This window comes from Drosophila miranda (assembly GCF_003369915.1).
Source record: "Drosophila miranda strain MSH22 chromosome Y unlocalized genomic scaffold, D.miranda_PacBio2.1 Contig_Y1_pilon, whole genome shotgun sequence".
NCBI classification, from domain to species: Eukaryota; Metazoa; Arthropoda; class Insecta; order Diptera; family Drosophilidae; genus Drosophila; species Drosophila miranda.
In genome coordinates, this window is record NW_022881603.1 from 15,220,838 (window position 1) to 15,231,811 (window position 10,974).

Genomic DNA, 10,974 nt, shown 5'->3' on the forward strand with positions numbered 1-10,974 from the left:
AAAATATCTGCCATAATAAACTTCCCAATACCCAATACAACCACAAAAATAAAATCATTCATAGGTTTATGTGGATTCTATAGGAAATTCATTCCCAACTTCGCTAATATAGCGAAACCTATGACACTCAAATTAAAGAAACGAGCAGTCATAGACCCAACAGAGGAAAAATACGTCGAGGCCTTCTAAAAATTGAAAGTACTTATCACCTCAGACCCCATCCTCGCATTCCCAGATTTCAACAGAATGTTCACGGAAACAACCGATGCAAGTAACATTGCATTAGGAGCAGTGTTGTCGCAAGACCACAAACCAATCTGCTATGCAAGTAGAACCTTAAACGAACATGAAATCAATTATTCAGCAATAGAAAAGGAATTACTAGCTATAGTTTGGGCAACTAAGTATTTCAGATCATACCTGTTTGGTAGAACATTTGAGATATTAAGTGATCACAAACCCTTGATTTGGTTGAATAACCTCAAGGAACCAAATATGAAGCTACAACGATGGAAGATCAAATGAAATGAATTTGACTTCAAAATAAAATATTTACCAGGAAAGGAGAACCATGTAGCCGATGCGCTATCAAGAGTAAAGATTAACGAAAACCTACTCGGGGAAACCATTAATAGTGATTGTGCAACGGTCCATAGCGCGCAAGAAGATAATACAAATTATATTCCACTTACAGAGAGACCAATCAATTACTATAATAGGCAAATAGAACTGATTAAAGGTAATGAGGATAAGGTAGAAACATCGCACTATTTCCACAAGATACTGATAAAAATCACATATACCGAAATGGCAGAATCATTAGCAAAAGATATAATAAAGGAATATGTGTGTACCAAAAAGAGTGCTCTATATTTCCATAGCGAAGTAGACTTCCCACTGTTCCAAAGGGCATTCCTGGAGATAATCAGTCCAAATCACTTCACTAAACTGATTAAATCCAGTACCAAACTCATAAATATTCCGAACTACTCCGAATTCAAAGAACAAATATTGAAGAATCATAAAGAGCTACTTCACCCAGGTATCGAAAAGACCACTAATTGGTTTAAAGGAAAATTCTACTACCCCGATTATCAAAAGTTAATCCAAAATATTATCAATGAATGTCCTACGTGCAACGTTGCTAAAACAGAGCATCGTAACACCAATCTAACCTTCGAAATCACCCCTGAAATACAAAACATCAGAGAAAAGTATGTCATGGATTTCTATTTGGTAGGCAATCAACAATTCCTATCATGCATTGATGTATATTCTAAATTCGCTACCCTTGTAGAAGTTAAGAGTCGTGACTGGTTATCATCATAAAAGTCTTTAACGAAATGGGCAAGCCACAGGGAATTAAAGCCGACAAAGATTCAGCCTTTATGTGCGCAGCATTGCAAGCATGGCTGAATGCGGAAAATGTGAAAATCGAAATCACTACCAGTAAAAACGGAGTTTCTGATGTAGAACGACTACATAAAACGATCAATGAAAAATTAAGAATCATTTCAAGTGAGGATAACATAGAAAACAAGCTCACAAAATTCGAGGTAGTTAATTCGAGTTAATTCTATACACTTATAACCATAAAACGGTTCATAATACTACAAAAAGATCCCCAGCCGATATCTTCCTGTACGCCGGACTACCAGATCATAACACCCAACTGAATAAAGTTAGGAAGATCAATCATTTGAATAACGATAGAATCGACTTTGAAATAGACACACGCTACAAGAATGCACCCCTAGTTAAAACAAAAACAACCAACCCGTTCAAAAGAACAGGGGAAATTAGGCAGGTAGACGAAAAGCACTTTGAAGAGAAAAATAGAGGGAGGAAAATCACCCACTATAAAAAGAAATTCAAAAGAAAGAAAAAATCTAATAAAAGTAAATACGATAATTGCAGAGTACCCGAAGAGAGTACTGGGAATCCGGAGCTACAACATGATTAAGATTATAATCTTACTAATGTTCACCGTCCTACAGTCTTCCGGACAGAATATAGAGATAGATCCCATCAACTCAAGGAATGGATATCTCATATTCAAAACAAATACCATTAACATACCCATTAATTATGAATACCGTTATCTAACAATTAATATAACAAGAACAGATGAAACATATCAGAGTTTACTAGAACAGGCAACCCAATTTAATAACGTAATCTAAGTTCAATATTTAATCGAGAAATTGCAACGTGAATTCAACGGCATCAAAATAGCCAAAAGAAACAAGAGAGGCCTAAATGCAGTAGGCACAGTATATAAATATCTATTTGGAACATTAGATCAAGTTGATAAAGTCGAATTAGAAGGGAAAATAAACAATCTGGCTAGCCACAGTGTTCAAGGTAACGAATTAAACTTAGTAATTCAAGCAGTAAATTCTGGCATAGAAGTTGTCACTAAATTAAACAAGGATAATGATAGAAATAAGCAACTAGAGATATTAATATTTAACCTTCAACATTTTACAGAGTACATAGAGGATATATGCCCTTGCTCAAGGGCAATCAGTTTCTGTGCGATTGGTTTGTGCGGCAATTCCCTCAAGGCAAGCCCCCAAAAAGGTAAGAGAACAAAATGATTGATACGCTGATGCCTGAAATGCAACTAGTCAATTCATATTTTATTAATTTGTACAGAATGATGCCCCCTGTGGAAACGTTTAATCTGAACGAGCTGCAGCACAACACAACCGGCGAGTACACAGAGACTGTTCACAATTACGCGGACCCTGTGACGCAACCGAAGCATTTAGCAGCATGCAGATTGAAGTACATCAATGGACGTATGTTCTATGGCTCCAAAATCCTGCTACCCGCCAAACTCTCCTTCATGGCTGCCAGCATCTACAACGAGCAATTGTACGATTTGCCAGCCGGCTCTGCCGATGCTCTGACCTGTGTCCATGGCATTCGGGAACACGGCGAGAAGATCCTGAGCCTGGCAACGTCGGTGGACAGTGACGATGCGGCTGACCGGAGTGAAGAAGATGATGCGAGTCGTCGCCTGATCATTGACACAACTGGCGACGAGCAGAACAGTAGCTCCTCTATTGAGATGTGCGACGATGTGACACTGAAAGCTCATGCCGTGCGCTTGAATGCCAGCCTCTATAGCAATCAAACCTTTGGGGCGACCAGTACGCCCAATGCCAACCATTCACAGGGCCATCATCCGAATGCGAGGAAAACGGCCATCAACTTTGGCGAAATGTCGCCACGGAAACAGGCGAATAGCTCTGGATTGAGTCCGTTGTCGGGCCTGTCCCCACACCTGAACAAACGAAAATCGCCCACAAAGAAGGTACGCTCTCCTCAGAACCAGTCGCAGCCTAAGCCCGCTACAATGTTGCGCCAATGGTGGTAATCCATGAGTCTCGGCCGCCACCCTCGCCAGCCATTGAGTGTGCCAAACGTTTGCGCACCTTGATCGACCAGGAAAGTTCCCGCGACGCCACGGATAACAAAGCTGGTATCCGCGTCATTGCCCTGGCCAAGCAGAAGCCAACAGCAACACTCTCTGTGCCCAAAGTGGAGCCCGACAACCAGGATGAACGGGAGTTCCTGTCGGACAGTGGCGGAAGCCTGGCCATGTCCATCTCCCCGCAGTCTTTTAGCCCCGTCAAAATGGATTTGGGACAGTCGGAGCAGGGGGAGCTGGAGCCGCTCCGTGTGAGTACTGGCAATACCCCCCAGCACATGATCACGACACAGTTTGACAGCGACGAGGACTGCAAACTGGATGTGGTAGCCAGTCTGGCAAACTTCACAACCGCTGAGGACGCGTCCGCTGGTTCTCCAGCCTCAGTGGCCGCCAGTACATCAAAACCTGCATCACCACCCTACAGTTTAACCAAGTCATCGCCGTGAACGCGCGAAGAAGACAAGGTCATTCTAACCGAAATGAAAATGGGGGCACGTGATCGGGAGCAGCTCATTAGGCGGATGCGTGCCAAGCTTAAGCATCGCAATTTCATCGAGCTGCGTACCCGACATCAGTTCCTCATGGACTTTCTGTCTAAACTGCAGGGTAAATAGGAGAAGAACGCGCCTCTGTGTCTTGTATTATACACCAAACTAAATAATTAGTTTACTATGATTATGTTAGAAGGATCTTTTACGGCTACAGCTATTTCGGCTCTCCCTATGATTACGTTAACCATGAGTTTTCCACTATCGTTAAGACTGTTAACATTGGAAAATAAAATGTTTTTTAATATAAATCCAAATGCGGTCTTTGATATAAACTTCATAACCTTTCCAAAACGAATAAATTGTTGAGCTTGCTTTACTCTCTAATCTTAAACCTTTGATTCGATACCAATTATGCCCAGGCTAAAGGCACATCGCATAGACCCTGAGGCAACGCTTGATCAGCCGAAGTATGCCTTCTTCTTCTGTATTATGGGAGCCGTATCAGCCATTGTCTTCTCCACGCTGGGAGCTGCCTATGGGACTGCCAAGTCGGCCATTGGCATCTCATCGATGGCTGTCAAGCATCCGGAGTCCATCATTCCCGTGGTAATGGCTGGCATTATAGCCATCTATGGACTGGTCGTGTCGGTGCTGTTGACCGGTTCGTTGATAAAGATGTACCCCACCTACAAGGGATTCCTCAATCTTGGCGCCGGTCTGGCTGTGGGTCTCTCCGGAATGGCGGCTGGCTTTGCCATTGGCGTTGTGGGCGATGCTGGTGTTCGTGCAGCTGCACAGCAGCCGAAGCTGTTTGTGGGTCTAATTTTGATACAGATATTTTCCGAGGTCTTGGGTCTCTATGGCCTGATAGTGGCCATCTATTTATTCACCAAATGAAATTTCAATAAAAGTGGGACATCTTCAGATCCCACAAGTTCTTCGTAAGCGAGTCGTCACTTGTGTTTGTTGGTAACCGGTTCTTACATCTGTTTCATGAGGGTATAACTTTTTCCTCGACATTCTATTTGTCGGACATTGTCGGAGACACTTCGCTGCTGGTGCTAGAATGTTTTCATTTCGTCGGCTTTTGGATGGTGCTTGGCGTCTGTCTTTTCCACGTTCAATCGCAAGATAACACAACTGTTGCAAGAAATACGACACTGGGAAGAAACACCACGAAAATTGTGATGGTGCGTCCACTGCACAAGAAGGAGGATGAAAAGAAGGATATGATGCACATCGTCATACATAAAATACTCCCGGGGGATCCGTACTACAAAGTATTCGATGGAGACCAAGCCACAGCACGACGCTAGACCAACATGATCTGGCAACGTCTCCTGGATCGTTACAATACCATGCTGATATAACTTAAGTAATGTTTATTGAATGGTCGTTTACTAAGTGATTATAATAAAGCTAGAGCTGAAGATCGAATCATCGTTTGGTGCCGAGTCTTTTGCGTGCAGGCAGGAGCTTGATCTGGTGGTGAACACCTCTGGCTCTGGATGTCCATGGGAGTGGGAATGTTGTTCCTCTTGGGAATCCTTCACTAGCGTAAAGGTGCCCACAGCTGTTTTACAGTGAGCATCGTTTTGACAATCGGAGTCGCTGGCTCAGCTCGCGCAGCCACACTGCATCGCCTCGTCCGCCGGCAAATGATGAGGCGCCACACTGCTGACCACGCACTCCTCGGCCGTGGGTTGCTGTTGGCGTCGGGTCCGACATCGGCGCCAGCTCCGCCCAATGGCACGGAAGCAACAGATACCCATGCACACATCTGAGGTGCCCTTGAGGCAGAGAACAGAGTTCTTTCTCATAAAGGAGGGATTGATCACGGCGTACACGACAATGTTCAGGGACAGTTGCAGGGCATTGAGCGTGATGCAGATCACCTCCACCTTCTCCATCACCGACTCATCCACTTTGTTGGTGTCGCCCCCGAAGAGAAGATTGAGCGAACTCTTTCGCGACGTCATGTGCGCCGGAAGTTCGCCGATCATGTAGAGCGTTATCATAATCACAATGCTCACCGTCAGCTTCATTTGGTGCTGCGAGAAAGTATTGATATTAAAAATGGACATCGTAGGAAAAGCCTTCTCCAAGGATGTTTCATGTGCATAGTTTTGTCGGCTACTGTACCTGGTATCGTTTGATGGTGCTGCGAGTGTCGCCATTGTTGGCAGTGGACTGGCAAAGGCGACTCTGCTTTGTCCACCGTCGAAAGGCAATAATGATGGCTGTGTTTCCGATCAGCAGGAATACGGCTGGCAGCAGGGCCAACAGGGTGAAGCTGAACCAGTTGTGCGCCTTATAGAATCTACAGAAAGAATGCAGAAGTATTCCGTGTAGAAAGTTGATCCATCAATCCAGCTTCTCACAAAACTCACGTGGAGTAGTAGAACTCTTGCACATGACAGGTTCCGTCGTGATCCACAGATAAGACGAAAAAGTATGGCATATTGGCCGCAATAGAGACAGCAATCACGACGGCTATCATATAGCGAACAACCTTGCGGCGACAAAACTTCGGTGGCCCATTGTTCCTGCTGAAGCTGGCCAAATAGGTGAACCGATCCAGGCTGAGACAGGCCAGAATCAGGTTGGCGGCTCCTGTGCTGATGCCGAACAGCGGCGTCTGCCACTGGTAGTCGTAGGCGATCCAGGACAGCGCGACAGCGCCGTTAGCTTGATGAGCAGACAGGAGACGCTGTCCATCCAAGAGAGTGCCGCCAGATAGGTGAAGGCCGAGGGCGTCATCTTCGGCCGCATGAACACCACCGCATTGATGAAGTTCGTACACAGACCGAAGATGGAGAGCGTGTGGACGGCTAGGCCGTACAGCACGAAAGTCACCACCGATGGCATGCTCCTCTGGAATATGCACTCATCGCTGTGGAACGGCATCTCATGCTGCGGGTCCAGCCCCCAGGGGCGACTGGAAGTAGAAAGTATCACAAATATATTCGTATCATAAATTATCTGAAAATACCCACCGAAGATTCGGCTTTGCAAAGAGCCTCCGCTTCGAGTAGTTGTTGTATCTGTACATACCCAGGACACATTCTACACATCCACACACCGGTGGGCGTGCATTCCATAGATAAACACGGTCCGTTGTGGGGACTCTGTTTGGTTTTAGTATTTAGATATATTTTTATTTACTTTCGGGTATTACGAGTATGCACATTTGTGTGTGTGGTACGAACGAGTATATGCCGAAGTATGATTTTGTATTTTTATACCCGATACTCAAAATGAGTATTGGGGTATATTAGGTTAGGTTAACCCGGACGGGCCTCAGCGGTGCCACGCATAGGCCAATATGGCCCTTAGTTATCCGGATGGATTGGGGTATATTAGATTTGTGGTAAAAGTGGATGTGTGTAACGTCCAGAAGGAATCGTTTCCGACCCCATAAAGTATATATATTCTTGATCAGCAGCAATAGCCGAGTCGATTGAGCCATGTCTGTCTGTCCGTCCGTCCGTCCTTCCGTCTGTCCGTCCCCATCAGCGCCTAGTGCTCAAAGACTATAAGAGCTAGAGTAACGATGTTTTGGATCCAGACTTCTGTGATATGTCACTGCTACAAAAATATTTCAAAACTTCGCCCCGCCCACTTCCGCTCCCACAAAAGACGAAAATCTGTGGCATCCACATTTTTAAAGATACGATAAAACCAAAAACGCAGAATCGTAGAGAATGACTATATGTTTCAGAATGTAAGATCTCAACCAGATCGTATAATTATTATAGCCAGAATCAAGAAAACAATTTCATTCTTTCTCGCTCTGTCTCTCTCTAACACACAGGTTTCATGGTCGGTTTTGCCAATTGCAAAATATGAGTTCAAGGATCTCAGAACCTATAAGAGCCAGAGCAACCAAATTTGGTATCCACACTCCTGTGATATCGGACCTTGACCGTTTCGTGTCCAAATTTCGCCACACCCTCTTCCGCCCCCGCAAAGGACGAAAATCTGGGGATATTCACAAATCTCAAAGACTATTAACGCTAGAGTAACCAAATTTAGTATCCGCACTCCTGTTAGATCTCACTATAAAACGTATTTCTCAAAATTTCGCCCCACCCCCTTCCGCCTACACAAAGGACGAAAATATGTTGCATGCACAATATTGCAGATTCGAGAAAACTAAAAACGCAAAATCATAGATAACGACCATATCTGTCTGATTGCTGAATCTAGATCAGCTCAGATCATTTTTATAGCCAACAGAAACAAATCAATTTGCAGTGGCTACGCAGCGCCCGACGTCACGCTCAGACTGATTTTCTGTCTCTCTCGCACGCACTCTTTGTCGTGTCGTTTAATATTAGCAGCATCAATAGCCGAGTCGATTGAGTCCTGTCTGTCTGTCCGTCCGTCCGTCCGTCCGTCTGTCCGTCTGTCCGTCTGTCCGTCCCCTTCAGCGCCTAGTGCTCAAAGACTTTAAGAGCTAGAGCAACGATGTTTTGGATCCAGACTTCTGTGATATGTCACTGCTACAAAAATATTTCAAAACTTCGCCCCGCCTACTTCCGCCCCCACAAAGGACGAAAATCTGTTGCATCCACAATTTTAAAGATATGAGAAAACCAAAAGAGCCGGAGAAGAGCCATACTGACTTAGTATCGGGTATAACCGTAGAGTTGCGGTGTCCGCAGCAACTCACAACGTTCCCCCTCGTTTTAATTTTTAAATGTGCACCTAAAACATTATGCGAGTGTGTGTCAGTATGTGATAGGAGAGAGTAGAACGAACCCCGACAATCCGGCGAGCTTAGTCAGAGCATAGCTAGAGGTGCACACGAAATCTCTTCATACTAGTATGGGTAAACGACAGCTATCCCACACCTGCACGCTACAGCATCAGCGTATCAATCATTTTGTTCTCTTACCTTTTTGGGGGCTTGCCTTGAGGGAATTGCCGCACAAACCAATCGCACAGAAACTGATTGCCCTTGAGCAAGGGCATAATCTTATTTTCCACCTTCTTCATGCTCACACTGGGCAGCTCGGCCAGCTCGCTGAGGCATGCATAGATCTTTCTTATCTGGGCGGGCTGCTTGCAGAAATATATATTCAGTTTGTTGATTAAAATGCTTGCATTGCTGATCATAAAGTGCTGGAAGAATTTCCCCAATTCAGCAGCCTCCGCAGGTAGCAGAAAGTTGAGGAATACCTCTGCCAATTCGGGATAATCTGGCAAGAGTAGATTTTCCACTTTCTGTAAGGTTAACCACAAGTTGTAATCTTTTCACAAAGGGGAGGCAATATTATATTTTGTATGCTTACCAGATATAAATCGGACACTTTGTCATGCTGGGGATCAAAGTTCTGCAGCAATTTATTGTATTTCTTGCAATCCTCCACTCGGTCTGCATTTAGCAAGGCCTCCTCCACTTTGTCATAGAAATTGTAGGCAAAAACTGTAGAAAGATAAATGAATGAGTACAATGTTCTATCCATCCACTTGACAAACCATTTGAACTTACTGGCATCGTTGCGGTTTTGTTCTTTGGAACCATCTGGCTGCAGCATGTGCCGGAGAAGTTCCTCCTGTCGGTTGGCGTTTGCGCAAACTGTGGTAGCGACTCTGTGGCGGGGATAGGCTGGAGGAACGTGGCTTATTGCGCGACTTAAATATTGGCTTAAATATTTGATAGCGCGCCCTTTTGCAGTTTCTGCCTGTCCCTGTAAATGAGTTCCTTTCGTCGCCTATCGGGGAAGCAAGCAACAGATCCTGCTGCGTAGTATCTGCCTCTTCTGAGTTTTCAGACTCGTTTATATTCAGAGAATTCGTCAACACATCCACTGTGTAGTTGATGGCAGGAGGTGCATTTTCGCCCAAGGGAGGAGGCGGTGAAGGCAGAGCCAGCACGCGACTGCATTCGGCGCTGGTGTGTAGCGAACGATTAATGTTCACCACATTGTCGGCCAAGTTTCCCTGCTGATCGGAAACACAGCCATCATTATTGCCTTTCGACGGTGTACAAAGCAGAGTCGCCTTTGCCAGTCCACTGCCAACAATGGCGACACTCGCACCACCATCAAACGATACCAGGTACAGTAGCCGACAAAACTATGCACATGAAACATCCTTGGAGATGGCTTTTCCTACGATGTCCATTTTTAATATCAATATTTTCTCGCAGCACCAAATGAAGCTGACGGTGAGCATTGGTGAGGAGAAGGTGGAGGTGATCTGCATCACGCTCAATGCCCTGCAACTGTCCCTGAACATTGTCGTGTACGCCGTGATCAATCCCTCCTTTATGAGAAAGAACTCTGTTCTCTGCCTCAAGGGCTCCTCAGATGTGTGCATGGGTATCTGTTGCTTCCGTGCCATTGGGCGGAGCTGGCGCCGATGTCGGACCCGACGCCAGCAGCAACCCACGGCCGAGGAGTGCGTGGTCAGCAGTGTGGCGCCTCATCATTTGCCGGCGGACGAGGTGATGCAGTGTGGCTGCGCGAGCTGTGCCAGCGACTCCGATTGTCAAAACGATGCTCACTGTAGAACAGCTGTGGGCACCTTTACGCTAGTGAAGGATTCCCAAGAGGAACAACATTCCCACTCCCATGGACATCCAGAGCCAGAGGTGTTCACCACCAGATCAAGCTCCTGCCTGCACGCAAAAGACTCGGCACCAAACGATGATTCGATCTTCAGCTCTAGCTTTATTATAATCACTTAGTAAACGACCATTCAATAAACATTACTTAAGTTATATCAGCATGGTATTGTAACGATCCAGGAGACGTTGCCAGATCATGTTGGTCTAGCGTCGTGCTTTGGCTTGGTCTCCATCGAACACTTTGTAGTACGGATCCCCCGGGAGTATTTTATGTATGACGATGTGCATCATATCCTTCTTTTCATCCTCCTTCTTGTGCAGTGGACGCACCATCACAATTTTCGTGGTGTTTCTTCCCAGTGTCGTATTTCTTGCAACAGTTGTGTTATCTTGCGATTGAACGTGGAAAAGACAGACGCCAAGCACCATCCAAAAGCCGACGAAATGAAAACATTCTAGCACCA

General features: G+C 45.3%; 3 protein-coding genes and 3 pseudogenes across 3 annotated transcripts; 4 read left to right on the top strand and 2 right to left on the bottom strand.

The window, feature by feature from the left end:
• LOC117191446 overlaps nt 1-10,034 on the bottom strand; it is a 68,077-nt pseudogene extending 58,043 nt beyond the window's left edge.
• On the top strand, nt 2,474-4,247 carry LOC117191287 (annotated as a pseudogene).
• LOC117191300 (V-type proton ATPase 16 kDa proteolipid subunit-like) lies at nt 4,276-4,875 on the top strand. The gene has a single exon (XM_033396205.1). The coding sequence runs from the start codon at nt 4,345-4,347 to the stop codon at nt 4,828-4,830; it is 486 nt and encodes a 161-aa protein (XP_033252096.1). The 5' UTR covers nt 4,276-4,344; the 3' UTR covers nt 4,831-4,875.
• On the top strand, nt 5,025-5,370 carry LOC117190082. Its single transcript, XM_033395166.1, is given in 1 exon segment — nt 5,025-5,370. A coding segment is annotated over 1 exon segment (279 nt). The 3' UTR covers nt 5,304-5,370.
• Nucleotides 5,301-6,985, bottom strand: LOC117190083 (annotated as a pseudogene).
• Nucleotides 9,827-10,663, top strand: LOC117191294. The gene is made up of 2 exons (XM_033396202.1): nt 9,827-9,999; nt 10,091-10,663. The coding sequence occupies exon 2, from the start codon at nt 10,097-10,099 to the stop codon at nt 10,628-10,630; it is 534 nt and encodes a 177-aa protein (XP_033252093.1). The 5' UTR covers nt 9,827-9,999; nt 10,091-10,096; the 3' UTR covers nt 10,631-10,663.
• The last annotated feature ends 311 nt before the right edge of the window (nt 10,664-10,974 follow it).